Source organism: Callospermophilus lateralis, chromosome X (assembly GCF_048772815.1).
Source record: "Callospermophilus lateralis isolate mCalLat2 chromosome X, mCalLat2.hap1, whole genome shotgun sequence".
Lineage (NCBI taxonomy): Eukaryota > Metazoa > Chordata > Mammalia > Rodentia > Sciuridae > Callospermophilus > Callospermophilus lateralis.
Window position 1 is genome coordinate 39,634,046 of NC_135325.1, and position 16,145 is coordinate 39,650,190.

Below are 16,145 nucleotides of genomic sequence, written 5' to 3' on the forward strand. Positions count from 1 at the left end.
ACAATGCAGTCATTAGAACCAGACTCAGTTATGATGAAGATTTTTGATTTATCAGAGGATTTAAAATAGATATTATTAATGTGTTAAAGGCTCTATTGGAAAAGGTAATCATGAATGATCACACAGATGATTTCAGAAGGTGGATGGAAAGTGTAAGAAATAATCAAATTAAGTGCAAAAGAAATGGAGGAAAAAGGAGAAAGAAATGAAAAAAAGAAAACTGCACAAAATAATAGTTGTGGAACAATACCTAGAAGTGTAACATATATGTGCTTAGAAAACAGAGAGGGAAGAAATAGCAGGGCAGAAGAAATATTTGAAAGCATAGTAGCCAAAAATTTCCAAAATTAGTGATTAACACCAAAAAATAGATCTAAAAAATTAGAGGACACCAAGCATAGTAAATTTCAAAAACACACCCATAAATATCAAATTCATATTGCAGAAAATCAGGACAAAAATAAAATCTTGAGCTGGGCATGCCTGTAATCCCAGTGGTTTGGGAGACTGAGACACGAGGATCGTGAGTTCAAAGCCAGCCTCAGCAACATAGCGAGGCACTAAGCAACTCAGTGAGACCTTGTCTCTAAATAAAATACAAAATAGGTTTGGGGATGTGGCTCAGTGGTTGAATGCCCCTGAGTTTAATTCTCAGTACCAAAACAAACAAACAAACAAAAATAACAAAAAAAATAAAATCTTGAAGGGAGCCAGGAAGGAAAGGGTAGGTGGTAAACATGTTACCTACAGAGAAACAAGGAGAAGAATTATACTAGACTTCTTGTCAGAAATCACATAAGCAAAAAAGTCAGAGGAATGAAATTTTTAAAGTGTTGAAAGAAAAAAGTGCCAATCTAGAATTCTAAATTCACAAAACTATATTTCAAAAATCAAAAGAAGGGCCAGGCACACTAGCACATGTCTGTAAACCCTACAGCTGGGGGGGGGAGCGGGGGCTAAGGCAGGAGGATCAAAGCCAGCCTCAGCAACTTAGCAAGCCCCTAAGCAACTCAGTGAGACCCTGTCTTACATGCGTGGCCCTGGGATCGATCTTCAGCACCACATACAAATAAATAAATAAAATAAAGGTATTGTGTCCAACTACTGAAAAAAAAAAAAAAAAGGCTGGGGATGTGGCTCAGTGGTTAAGCATCCCTGGGTTCAATCCCCAGTACCAACCAACCAACCAACAAACAAAAAACAACCCACAAAACACTTGAATATTAAGTAAATGCAGGAGATAAAATGAGATCATAAAAATGATCAAATATTCACAATGCAATAGCACACCAGAACTTCCTGCTCCTTTATAATTATAAATTAGTATCAATTGATCAACCTTACTCCATCCCACTGCTTTCCCCAAACTCTGGAAACCACCATTCTGCTCTCAATATCTATGAGCACAACCATTTAGGTTCCACATGTGAGTAAAATCATGTGGTACTTATTTTTCTGTGCAGTGTTTATTTCTGGCATCCCGGAAACTGTACAATTTTTGTATATCAGTTTAAAATTTTTAAATGACAAAATATAATGAGAAAAGTTAAGGAAAAAAGAGGGGAAAAAGAACCTAATCAAATACAATGAATAAGAAATAGCAAGAACAAATACAATGAATAGAAAACAGTTTGCGATGTGGTAGATTTTAATCCAATTATATAAAAATCACTTTCATCATGAATTGCCTAAAGCCACACCAAAGACAAAGATTGTCTTATTGGATAAAAAAGCAAGATCCAACTACAAAACAGTGCATTTTTTGTTGTTGTCTATAAAACATACAGCTGGATCTGATTCTGGAACATTCTTTAATCTCTCACTAACACAAATATAAAACCTTGATAGAATTTCTGGACACAGATATTAATACTGAAAAGTAAATATACATATAAGTGGGTGAATCAGGGAAGAACACCAGAGTATGTATAAAGGACCACTTAAACCGTTGGAAGTTCAACATTATATTTTTCTTCTTCAGTGTCCTGAGCCTGAATTCAATATGGCATGAAACCTAGAAGTGAGCATTCTTTAGCAGACAGTCAGATGCACAAGAAAGCTTATAGTCTGAGCTTAAGATATGGAAATGAGAAATTGAGATCAGAGAAATTTCCCCTAAAATCCCTTGGGTTTTTATTTACTCTACTTGTTCGGTTCCACAGTAAAGGTGGCAATAGGAAAAGTGGCCAGAAACATGAGTGGCCCAGAATGGAGCCTCCAGGAATCAAAACTCCACCATGGCATGAGATTCTTTCTGTAGGTTGAGACAGTGTCAGGAGGACACAAGTAGACTTCATACAAGTTTTTCCTCTATCCTCTTGCAACTTTTTCTGGACATGACAATGAGTAGTTTCTGAGTAGAGGACAGAAAATGGGATCCTAGGGAACTGGAAAGTACCAAAAAGACAGGGAAGAGTCAAGATTTTATCTGCAACCTGTGAGTGTTTGATCCTAATTACTATACCAAAGATCTGAAGATTCAATTAGCAAGAAGGCTTTTTAAGAAATTTCTTGTAGTTGTAAATGGACAGAATGCCTTTATTTTATTTGTTTATTTTTATGTGGTGCTGAGGACCAAACCCAGTACCTCATGCATGCTAGGCAAGTGCTCTACCACTGAGCCCCAGCCCCAGGACCAGCAAGAAGACTTTTATCCAGATACCAGACTGACCACTAGGTGGTGCACATATAGGACAGTCCTAAATAGTACTACTGCAAAAGCTTTGAAAATTGAATTGATGTTGGAACTATGATACACAGAAGGCTAGAAGAAAAATGTCAACCTTCTCCATACAATGTAAACAAGATTCATAATATCAAAATAATAATTACAATCTCCAGAATACAAAATCTATCAGTGCTGTGGTTTGGATATGATTTTATTATGTCTCCCAAGGGTACATTGTGATTGAAGGCTTGGTTAAAAGGTTGGTAATGTTAGGAGGGGATGGCTAGTGGAAGGTCCTTAGGTCATTGGGAATATATTAAGGCAGTTTTTGTGCAACTGCTTGGTAGTTCTCATGTGACCCCTTGAATTCCTGGTGGATTGTGATAAAAGGAACAAACCTGGCCCTACCCATCAACTCTTTCTGTTCCTGTTTGAGATGTGACCACTGCTGTTACAACATGCACTGCCACCATGATGTGGTACCATCTGCCACTCTTGACAGAGGCCAAACCAATGTTCAGCACCTCCAAAACTGGGAGCTAAATAAACTTTTCTTTTATAATTTAGCTGCCTCAGATAGTTCATGGTAGTAATTCAAAGCTAACTAATAAAATCAGCATGCAAAGAACCATGAAAATCTCCATCATGTGGAAAAAGACAAACAATAGTTAAAAACAATAAGACATTAAAATTATGTGTTATAAAATTTATGCATTATAAATATGATTGATGAGCAATAACAATCTTGGAACAAATATTAAAAGTAGAAGAATTCAGCAAAAAAATGGAAGATATAAACAAAAATCAAATGGATATTTTGAACTAAAAATATAATATCTGAAATTTAAAATATCAAGAATGAAATAGGAGGGCTAGGGTTGTAGCTCAGTGGTAGAGTGCTTGCCTAGCATGTGTGAGGCACTGAGTTCGATTCTTACCACTACATATAAATGAATAAAATAATAATCCATTGATAACTAAAAGAATGTTTAAAAGAATGAAATAGGAAATATAAACACAGATATTAAAATGAAGGATATTATAATAAACAACTCCAAGCATATAAATTTTTCAGAAAAAAAGCACAAATTACCAAAATTCACCCAAAATGAAATATATTATCTAAATTCTATAACTATTACTAAAATTAAATCTGTAATTTAAAAATTGTCCAAAAAATTCCTCAACTTCAGATGTCTTTGTGGGAAAATTTTTCTACACATTTAAAGAAGAAATAGCACCAATAGCACAACCTGATTAGGAAACAAGAAGGCAGGAAAGTGCTTCTCAGCTTATCCAGTAAGGCCAGCATAACCCTGACTTCAAAACTAGAAAAAAATTCTACAAAAAATGAAAAATACAAATGAACATTCCTCATGAATACAGGCATAAAAATACTCATAAATATCATGCAAATGTGATACAAATGTGACCATATATAAAATTAATAATTAATATATCATAGTCAAGGAATATATCTAAAATATATCTAAAATCTGGTTTGATATAGGAAAAACAATCAATATAACACATCCTAAAGAAGTAAAATTCCATAATATACCAGCAGGTAAATAAAAAAATTTTTAGCAAAATACAACATCAATTCATGATGAAAATTCTTATCAAACTAGAAATAGAAGTGAGCTTCCCCAACCAGATAAAAGATATCTACAAAAATCCTATAGTGGCTCAGTAGTAGAGTGCTTGCTTAGCATTCATGAGGCCCTGGGTTTGATCCTCAGAACTGCATCAAACAAACAAGCACACAAACAAACAACAACAACAAAAACCTTATAGGTAACATTATACTTTATATTGACAGACTAACTGCTTTCTTCCATCAGGAACCAGGCAAGGGTGTCCACTCTCAACACTCATATTTAATGTAGTACTGGAACTCCTATTCAAAACAATAAGGCAAACAAAGGAAGTAAATGATTGTAAAGGAAGAAAAACCTATCCCTGTTCATCATCAACATGATTATCTATGTAGATAATCCCAGGGACTTTACAAATATCTCTCCCAGAACTAATAAGTGAGTTTATCAAGTACACAGGATAAAATGTCACTGAAGGAAAATCAATCAGACTCCTATATACAATCAGTTAATAATTAAAACTTAAACCCTTTTTAGCCTCATGTATAGTATCTCTAATAAGATAAAATACTTAGGTATAAAGGTAACAAAAACAAGTATAGAATCTATACTCTGGAAACTACAAAATGTATTCATGGATAGGAGAACTTAACATATTAAAAATGTATATGTGTAATAAGAATTGTAATACATTCCGCTATCATTTATTTTAAAAAAATCAACAAAAAAATGTCCATTTTTTGCAAAGTGACCTATAGATTTGGCGCAATACCAATAAAAATTCCCACAAGGATTTTTTTTAGATACAAACTGATTCTAAAAGGTATATGGTAATAGAAAAGAGCTCTAATCGCTAAAATAATTTGCAAAGTAAAATCAACATTACAGGAACCTCACTACCTCATTTTGAGATATACTATAAAGCTTCAATACTCAAGACAGTATGGTAGTGGCAAAAGAATAACTATACAGACCAGTGGAATAGAATAAAAATGCCAGAAATAGACCCACTCAAATATGGTCAACTGATTTTAGACAGCTTGCAAAGGCAACTCAATGGAGAAAAATGAGGCTTTTTAATAAATAAATAAATAGCACTAGGACAAAAGCAAAAAAAAAAAAAAATGAACCTCAACACATATCTTGTACATTATGCAAAAAGTAATTCAAATTTTATCATAGGCCTAATTAGAAAATGAAAAAACAATAAAACTTTTAAAAGAGAACATGTGAGAAAATCTGCATATACTGGGTTTGTTGATGAGTTTTTTATTTTATTACAAAAATCTTATCCATGAAGAAGGGAAAAAAAGTTAGATTATAAAAATTTTATCTATAATTTTTTTTATTTTAAAATTTTTATCTGTGAAGACACTTAAGAAAATGAAAAGAAATGCTTCAAACTGGAAGAACATATTTGTGAATTATATATCTGATGTGTGCAGAATATATAAGGAACTTTTAAAACTGAGGTATATAAGAGAAAATGTAATTTTAAAAATTGGCAAAAGAGCCAACTTTGGTGGCACACCTACAATCTTACCTACTCGAGAGGCAAGAAAATTGCAAGTTCAAGGCCAGACTGGAAAATTTAGTGAGATCCTGTCTCAATATTTAAAAAAAAAATTTAAAAGGGTGGGAATGTAGCTCAGTGGTAGAGCACTTACCTGTATGCATGAGGCTCTGGATTCAATCTCCAGCACTGAAAAAAAATTGGCAAAAGATCTGAAAAAATATTTCACTGACCAAAAAGCACAGATGGCAAAGAAGCTTGCATCAATCATTAGGGAAAAGTAAAAATACAATAAGGGCTGGAGTGCGACTTAGAGTGCTTGCCTAGCATGCTGAGGCCCTCAGTTCAGTCGCCTGCACCACAAAAAGGCAATAAGATTCTTAAAATGGCTAAAATTATACACATACACAAACATACACACATGACAATACTAAATACTAGCCAGGATGCAGAACAAAAGCAATTCTCAATTCTTATTCATTGCTAGTAGGAATCCAAACTGGTTCGGGCATGTTGGAAAACAGAAGACAATTTGGCACTTACTTTTTATTTTTTATTTATTTTTTATTTTTGGTACTGAGGATTGAACCCAGAGGCACTTAACCACTGATCCATATCCTCAGTCATTTTTTTATATTTTTTTAGAAACAGGGTTTCACTGAGTTTCTTAGAGTTTCACTAAATTGCTGAGGCTGGTTTTCAACTTGGGGCCCTCCTGCCTCAGTCTTTCAAGCTGCTGTGATTATAGGCATGTGCCATCACACTCAGCTTGGCACTTACTTTTAAAACTAAATGAAAAAGACATATGATACAGCATTTTCATGCCTAAGTACAGGAATTCATTTAAATTCTTATGAAGTAAATTGAAAAACTTAAGTTTACACAAAAATACATATGTTTATAGAGCCTTATTAAAAATCATTAAAAACCAGAAATAACCAAGATGTCACTCAATTAATCAATGGATAAACAAACTGTTACAATCACAAACTGGAATAGCATTCAGCATTTAAGAGAACCATTACTTCTCACAATAATTGAGATGAATCTAAAAATGCATTACATTAAGAGAAAGAAGCAAAATTCAAAAGCTGCCACTGTGGTATAATTTCATTTATATGCCATTCTGGAAAGGCAAAACTAAGTATAGGAATTGAACAGACCAGTAGTTTCCAGGGGCTAAGGGAGGTCAAAGGGATTAATTATAATGGAATGGACAAGAGAATTTTTAGGGTAATAGAATTGTTTTGTTGGGTACAGTGTACATGGATGGCTGACTTCACAAATTTATCAAAAGTCACAGAACTGAATTTTATGTATTTAAGTTTTTTAAAAAAATCAACTGAAATATCTGGGTTACCCAATATTGATTACAGTTTGTGATGAATGGATCTAACTGTATTACAAGTATACAGTGTAATCTCACCAAAGGCAGTGAAAATACAAATAAATAATTATGGAAAATAGTGGTTTGACTGATACTGTAAGAACTATAATAGAAAAGGTCTGTATATACACTGTACTTGTGTTGATAAATTTATTTCTCACTGAGATATGGTTTAATAGTGCTGAAACTACCAGTACAGTAGGGTTGAATGAATGAATGAATGAATGAATAATAGATAATTGAAGCCAGGTATCTTACTGTCTGAGAAAGAAGCTAACAATAAACAAAGGAGAAACTCCAGACCATAGTATTGGTTCAGGGTCAGAAATATAAATTCTGAGCTGGTCGCAGTGTTGCATGCCTGTAATTCCAGTTACTTGGGAGGCTGAGTCAAGAAGTTCACAAGTTTGAGGCCACTCTCAGCAACTTAGTGAGACTGTCTCTCAAAAAAAAAAAGTATCAGTTCTAACTCATGATTGATCAGCATATATATCAATAGAAATACACCAAAATATAAATGTGTCTGTATGCACACAAATGTTTTTAGTTCTGTCTGGTGAGAGGGCTAGAAGTAGTAACAACTTAGAAGTAACCAGCATATCTGTCACTCAGATCTTGGTTTCTAGATATAATTTTTCAATTAAAGGAACCATGGCTCTATGGAGAAACGGCTAGGGAATCTGGTTATTGTGAAAAAATTTAAAAAGTGCTTTAAAAATGGGGAGAATGAGAGCATGTAAAAAGAGCATGGGAAGAGGAAGGGAAGGATAAATAGAAGCAAAGTCCTCTAAGGGCAGCAAACTATTCTGATTTGGTGCATGCCTGTAATCCCAGGGAGAAATACTTCCTTTAATCTTACAAAAATAAACTGAGTGTGGTGGCACTCACCTGTAATCCCAGTGGCTTGGGAGGCTCAGGCAGGAGAATCCCAAGTTCAAAGCCAGCCTCAGCATCTTAGCGAGGCCCTAAACAACTCAGTGAGATCCTATCTCAAAGTACAATATATAAACAGGCTGGGATTGTGGCTCAGTGGTAAAGCGTCCCTGAATTAAATCCCCAGTATTAAAAAAAAAAAAAACTAATATAAACTATGGTGTCTGGATGATAATGGTGTATCAATATATGTTCATCAATTGTAACAAATACCACTGACATCTATAATGCAACAATAAACAACATAAAAGAAACCCAAATATCACTCTGGTGGAGGATATTGAAAATGGGTGAAACTAAGCATATGTGGGTGCAAACAGTCCTTTGGGGTGAATAAAATTCTGTTTTTACCACCATGAATTACTGTTTTTAGAAAAGAATTGTATGAGAGCCAGTCACATTCTTTACAAGCATTCTGTAAACTTCCAGGTAATTTTAAGAAGTGTATCATCTTATTCAATTTGGAAATGGGATAAAACTTATAAGAGATATTTCAATTTCTGGCAATATTTTAGGCTATATTTGTAAATAACTCTTCCCACTTCAAAACACCTAAAATGCCCAACAAATACAGTAGGGGAGATCAGTGGAGTAGAGTACAGAAAACAAGGGAGAAGGAGAAGGGATGGGAAAATGTGGGAACTACAGAGGAAATCTACTGAATTATATTATGTACATATATGAATATACCACAGGGAATTCAGCTTAATTTATGTATATCTATAAAGTACCAATTTAAAAAACAATAAATAAATAGAAGGAAGACAAGTAGAATAGAGAAATGGAACAGGGGAAGGAAGGAGAGAAGGAAAAGAGGAAGTATTAGAGACTTAAGTGGAATAAATTTTATTTCATGAATATATGCTTATGTCAAAATTAAACCCACTATTATGTATAACTATAATGCATTAATAAAAATATTTTAAAAACAGACTAGTAGAATGTTATGGGATATCACTTCCAAGATTTTGTCACAAAAATACTCTGACCTCTATCTTTTTAAAATCTTTTCTTGCTCTTTCCTTAGTTTTCTTCACTGGAAGTCAGCTGTCATGCTGGGAGCTCCCACTGGGAGGTCCATATGGCAAGGAGCTGATGAGGGTCTCTAACCAACAGCCACTGAGAAATTAAGGGCTTCATTCTAATACATTTGTAAGGAACTGAATCTTGCCACCAGCCATATGAGTAGCTTTGGAAGAAGATTCCCCCAGTAGATGGGGGAATCTTCCAATACCTTGATTGTAGCCTTTTTAGAGAGTTTGAGCAAGAGGACCCGGATAAGCTGTGCACTGATTTCTGACCCACAAAAACTATGAGATTATAGATGTTTATTGTTCTAAGCTATGAAATTTTGGGAGGTGGTAATTTGTTAAACAACAATATATTAAAAAACACAGTGGTCCAAAAAGGCATTTTTGTTTAAATTAATATTAATACACACACACACACACACACACACACATATGTTGGGTGTTTATTGAGTAGCAAAGTGCATGTTTCTTTGGTGGGTCACTGAATGTGGGCTTTAGGAGACAACATGTACAAAAAAATAATAAATAAAATTCTGTGGGCTCAAAGTGGGAAGAATTTCTAACCACATCCTACATTAATGTGATTTGGGGATGCAATGTATATTACCTGTGTAAGGGGACTCTCTAGCTAGCACAACACACACATGCACACAGGAAAAACCTATATGAACAAGAATCCACAGGAACTACGAATAAATTGGAATTGCAAAGACTGTTGCATACTATAAAATAAATATGTATGATACTTTCAAAGAAATGAAAAAGGGCTGAAGGTATAGCTTAGTGGTAGAGTGCTTGCCTAGCATGCATGAGGCCTTGAGTTTTATCCCCAATACAAAAAGGATGGAAGAAGAAAGAAAAGTTAATCAAAAGTATGGTAAAGAAACATGAGCCTGTCAAAAAAAGACCACATGTGTTCTTAAAAGAATCAAATAAAACTTGTAGAAATTAAAAATAAAAAGTATTGAAACTAAAACCTCTATACAGGGTTAAGCAGCAAATTAGAGGTGAAGAGATAATTAGTGAATTGGAAAATAAATCTGAAGAAATTACATACAATGTGAATAGGAATAAGAAGATATAGAAATATTAAATAAAAATTTTAAAATATGACTAGAATGATAAAGTCTGCCATGGGTCCAACTAAATATAGAATGTTGGAAAACCAATATCTAAATAAATTATATGTGACAGAATTTTTCAGAATTGATGAAAGATTTCAGTCTTCTGGTTAGGGAAATCCAATTTCAAAAAACAACAACAAAAAGAAGCAACATTTAGAAAAACCATAATCAAATTAAGAATTATAATGCTAAATAGGTCTTAAGAGCAATCAGAGATAATAGAAAGATTACGTAATAAGAGTAATAATTAGGGCTGGGGTTGTGGCTCAGTGGTACAGTGCTTGCCTAGCGCATGCAGGGCCCTGGGTTTGATCCTCAGCACCACATAAAACTAAATAAATAAATAACATAACATAAGGGTATCGTGTCCAACTACAACTAAAAAATAAAATATAAAAAAAGAGTAATAATTAGATTTACAGTTAACATGTCAACAATAATAATGAAAATTGAGACAGTGGAATAATAGCATTAAAAAGTTCTATGAGAAAATAACTATTAACCCAGAATCATGTACTCAGAAAAAAATTTTCAAGAATGATGATGTGATAAACACATTGTCAGACAACTCTGAATTTATTACCAATAAACCTTCAATAAGAGGGATTCTATGAAATGTATTTCAGGAACACAACAAATAGTCACAGAAGGAAGTGCTGGGAGGTATAAACGAATGAAGAGCAAGTAAAATGGTAAACATGTGGGTAAAGCTAACCCAACATTGATTTGAGAAACATCAATAAAAATGCCAAATTTGTGAGGTTAAAAAAGAACCAAGAAATTTTCAATTTCAGTTCCAAGATCTTGGAAGTTGTTGGTATCATCTTTACAGGGAAAATTTGGTCAAACTGAAATTCAATGACTTTCATGGACCCATCAGAGAAGTGAAGCAATAGAGAAAAATGCCACCTTGAAATGTGAAGAGTCAAGCATTTTTAGATAGAGGCAATAAGGAAGATTTGCTTCCCTGGAGCAGAAGGCTCTGAATGCCAAGAGGCTAATAGGAATACCTAAATAGTAATTTTGACAAACTGCTGAAGGCTGAGTGTAGATTGGCATGAGAGTAAGAAACTCCTAGAAGTTGAAGTCTTAGAGGTCTCCATACTTCCACAGCATTTTCTTTAAGGAATGCCACAGGTTGTCATGGTAATGATAAAAGGAAGCTCCCATGTGACACTGATTGAAGACTGGCAAGTATAGCCATTGTGAGCTCCTCTCTGGCTGGCTCTTCTCCCTAACAAAGGACTGAGTTCAGAAGAAAGGACTTAGCAATTTTGAAACTTCATAATATCTCTTCTTTAGAGAAAGAGAAATTTATCCCACATCAGCCCTTTCCAGTCTTCATGTCTTGTCCAAGGGGGAAAAAAAGCCATAGTCCACAGAAGAGAGGACTTTAAGGAAATAGATTGGGAATGCAATAGCCAAGAAAAGGACAGAAATATTTCTGATGTTCACAGCCCCAAGACACAGGCCCACTGTACAATTCAAAAACTGAAATTTAATTAATCAGAGGTCCAGAGAACACTTAAACTTATTGCCCCCATACACTTATTTGCTAATAAATGCCCAGTAATAATAACAGTGATTACTACTGGGAGAGCAGAGAGAGAGACAGACTCTCTAAAGTGCAACCCAAAAGGAATTTCAAAAGCTCAGGGGAGAGACAAAAAGCGGTGTTCAGGGAAATTTGAAGCCTCTGTTATCTAAAACTGAAATCAACTGAGGAAAATCAGGACAAAGGAAAAAGTTTGAAGGAAGCCATAAAGAAGATGGGGAGAGACACTTTATCTACAGAGGAACAATTATTGCTTTCAGAAGACTCCTTATCAGAAACCATGGAAACAAGAAGATAGTGTAGTAAAATCTTTGAAATATTGAAAGAAAAATTTGCCAAACTAGAATTCTATATTCAGCACTATTTTCCTAAAACTGAATTCATCCCTAGCAGATCTGTTTTGCAAGAAATGTTAAAAGTTCTTTATGTAAAGTGAAAATGATATAGTTCAGAAAATTTGGATCTACATAAAGAAGAGAGTTGGAAATAAACAAATGGAGGTAAAATCTAATGTTTCATTTTCGTAATTGATATAAAAGGTAATTATTTTTAAAAGCAATAATAGCAGCAATGATACTATATGGATAAGTGAAATGAATACCAGCAATGTCCCAAAGGAAAGGATGGAGGAATTGGGAATACTTGGGTATAAAGCACTTACTCTACACATGAAGTGGTATTGCTATTTGATGATGAATTCAAATTATTTAAAAGTATATATTGCTAGGGCAGCTGCTATAGTGTGAAGATACGCCTTCCAAAATTCAGGTATTGACACTTAATGGCCAATTAGATTGTATTAAAAAATAAGTCTTTCAAATGGTCATTAGGTCATGAGGGCTGCTCTCCTTGTGAATAGGCTTAAGACCTTTATAAGAGAGGTTTCAAGCAATATTTCTTTTCCTTCTACCTTCAACTGTGTGAGTGCACAGTGTTCTTCCACTCTGGAGGATGCAGCAACATGTCACAATCTTGAAACCTGATAACAGCCCTCAATAGATAATCAAACTAATTAGTGCCTTGATCTTGTACTTCCCAGCCTTTATAAGTGTGAGAAAATAAATTTTTGTTTTTTATAAATTCCCCAGTCTCAGGCATTTTGTTATAATAGTACAAAACAGGCTAAGACAGTAATCATTAAAAAAAAAAAAAAGTTCGCTGGATTGGAGTATAGCTCAGTGGGAGAGTGCTTGCTAGCATGCATATGGCCCTGGGTTCAATCACCAATAGCAAAAGAATTATTTAAAAGGATTAGAAAAGGAAATGTAACTAACAAGAGAAGAAATAGAACTGAATCACATGGAATGCCCATTTTAAAACCAGAGAAGGCCGAAAAAAAGAACAAATGTAATGGGTAGAAAAAAACATTAAAGGTGGTATATTTTGATCCACCTGTATCAGTACTCCTTTAAATGTAAATGATCTAGATATACCATTAAGACAGAGGTATCAGAATGGATAAAAACACAAAATACATTTTGAATAAAAAGACTGAGATTGGTTAAAAATAAAAGGATACCTTTTTTTTTTTTTTGCCATTATGGCATGCACTCACTCTATTCCTCACCAGATCTTTTCAGATCTTCCAGTATCAAGCAACTTATGGCCAAAAAACAAAAACAAAACTGTCCCATTCCCCAATGTATTCCAATGAAAACAGGTAATAAAATCAGGTATAACTCCAAGAGGAGACATTGGGGAACAACCAATCTGGGTCATTAAAGAATTGCACATGAGATGGCACACATATTTATGATGTATCAAGGTCACTATCATACCAAGCTAAGAAGATCACCACTGTCTGGACAATAAGATATGTTTTATTGGGAATCTGATTATTATCTTTGTTCTATCATCTACAATAGGTAGGTTACTTTGGTAATAAATACGTAAAACCTTTTGGAAAAAGGCTGAAAGCCTTGAAAGCCTCTTTATCCCCATGGAGGATAAACAGAAAATAAAGATTACAGAAAGTCACAGTATGATGACTACAGATAACTATGCACTGCTCATTTCAAAAAAGCAAAGTTGTTTATTTCAAAGGATAAGTGACAAATTTCTTAAATTTAACCAAAGATGTGAAATATCTCCACAATGAAAATTATAAAAACATTGATAAAACAAATTAAAGAGGAGATAAATTAGTGGAAAAACATCCTTTGTTCATGCATTGGAAGAATCAAGACTGTTGAAATGTCCATACTACCCAATGCAATTTATAGATTCAATGCAACCCCTATCAGAATACTTTTTTTTTTTTTGGTACCAGGGATTAAACCCAACGATGTTCAACCACTGAGCCACATCCCCAGCCCTTTTAAATATTTTATTTAGAGATACGTTCTTGCTAAGTTGCTTAGTGCCTGGTTAAGTTTCTGAGGCTGGCTTTAAATTCCCAATTCTCCTGCCTCAGCGTCCTGAGTGGCTGGGATCACCAGGCCCCTATCAAAATATTAATAACATTCTTTTCAGAACTAGAAAAAAATAATTTTAAGATTTATATGGAACAAAACAAATAAGATTATTGCCAAAGCCATTCTGAGCAGAATGAGAAAAGCAGGTGACATTATCCTACTTGATTCAAAGCATATTATGAAGCTGCAATAATCAAAACAGCATGTTATTGGCATTAAAACAGACACATAGATAAAAGCAACAGAATAGAGAGCCAAGTAGCAAACCCACACATCCATAGCTAACTGATTTTCAACAAAGGTACTAAGAACACACACTGGAGAAAGGACAATATTTTCAATATGGTAATGGAAAAAATGGGATATCCATATGCAGAAGAATGGAACTAAACATCTCTCTCTCAACATTACAAAAACAAAACAACTAAAAATAGATTAAAATTTAAATGTAAGACCTGAAACTATTACACAACTAGGATAAAACAGGAGAAATTATTTAGGAGATTGGAATGAACAAGAATTTTTTGGACAAAATTCTCAAAACACAGGAAACTAAAGTAAAAATAGCCAAATAGAATTACATAAAACTAAAAAGCTTCTGCACAGTAATGGAAGCACTCAACAGAGTACAGAAGCAATTCACGAAATGGGAGAAAATATTCACACTATATACATTTGACAAGAGGTTGATATCCAGAATATATAAGGAACTCTAAGAACGCAATAACAAAAAAGCTATTAAAATGGGCAATAAATCAAAGTAGATATTTATCAAAAGATAAATATATTTATCAAAGATATTTATCAAACAAAGATATTTATCAAACAAATGGCCAACAGGCACATGAAAAAAATGTTCAACCTCTCTAATTATCAGAGAAATACAAATCAAAACTACAATGAGATCTTACCTCACCCCAGTAAGAATAACTAGTACCCAAAAGTCTAAAGAAAACAAGTGCTGGTGAAGACGTAGAGAAAAGGGAACCCTTATATATGGTTGGTAGGAATGTACATTAGTGTAGCCATTATGGAAAACAATATGGAAGTTCCTAAAAATTTGAAAATAGAACTGCACTCCCATGTTCACTGTAGCACTAGTCACAACAGTGATTAAATAGAAACAACCCCTCATGAATGGATAAAGAAAATGTACATATACATATACACTATTCAGCCATAAAAATAATAAAATCTTGTCATTTCTGACAACATGAATGGAACTGGAGATCATTATGTTAAATGAAATTTGTTAGACACAGAAAGATAAGTGTTACATGATCTTACTCATATGTAGAATCTAAAAAGGTTGATTTCACAGAAGTTAAGGGTAGAATGGTGGTTACTATCCCAGCTGGGACAGTGTAGGGGGATGGAAAAAGTTTGATCAATGAGCACTAAGCTATAATTAGACAGGAGCAAGAAACTCTAAAGTACTACACTGGTGACTACAGATAACTATGCACTGCTCATTTCAAAAAGCTAGAAGAAAGGATTGTGAAAGTTTTCAACACAAAGAATGATAAATATTTGAGGAGATAGATAGGTTAAATTGGATATAAACATCACACAATGTTATACATGTATTGAACATCACATTGTACCCCAATAATATGTACAAGTTTAATGTTTTTTTGTGTGTATCAGTTAAACATTGGGCTGGGGGTATGGTTCAATAGAAAAGTGCTTGGCTAGCATGTCTGAGGCACTAGGTTTGATCACCAGCACTGTAAATAAATAAAATATATTTTAAAAACTATACATATTCCTCTATTGGAATTATAGGCTTCCTTCCAATGAACATCAAATGTGAGGACAGGTAAAACTTCTGGCAAGATTTATCAACAGAAAAAAGAAAACACAAATAATGTAAGAACAAAAAAAGAGAGGATATAAGAGCAGATTAACAGATACAAAGATAA

General features: G+C 33.9%; 1 protein-coding gene across 8 annotated transcripts in view; it reads right to left on the reverse strand.

The window, feature by feature from the left end:
- The window catches only part of Pfkfb1 (6-phosphofructo-2-kinase/fructose-2,6-biphosphatase 1), a 54,923-nt gene that overhangs the window by 30,094 nt on the left and 8,684 nt on the right, over nucleotides 1-16,145 (reverse strand). The window contains exons 2-3 of one of the 8 annotated variants that reach the window (XM_077107409.1): nucleotides 5,934-5,968; nucleotides 4,497-4,568 (exon numbers count right to left, since the gene is read on the reverse strand). The exons of 5 other annotated variants lie outside the window; for them this stretch is intronic. In XM_077107409.1, coding sequence (XP_076963524.1) covers nucleotides 4,497-4,509 — 13 coding nt within the window. In that variant the 5' untranslated portion in view covers nucleotides 4,510-4,568; nucleotides 5,934-5,968. Of the gene's footprint in view, nucleotides 1-4,477; nucleotides 4,569-5,933; nucleotides 5,969-16,145 lie in introns of all 8 variants that reach the window. 2 more of the 8 variants (XM_077107411.1, XM_077107410.1) reach the window with 2 other exon arrangements.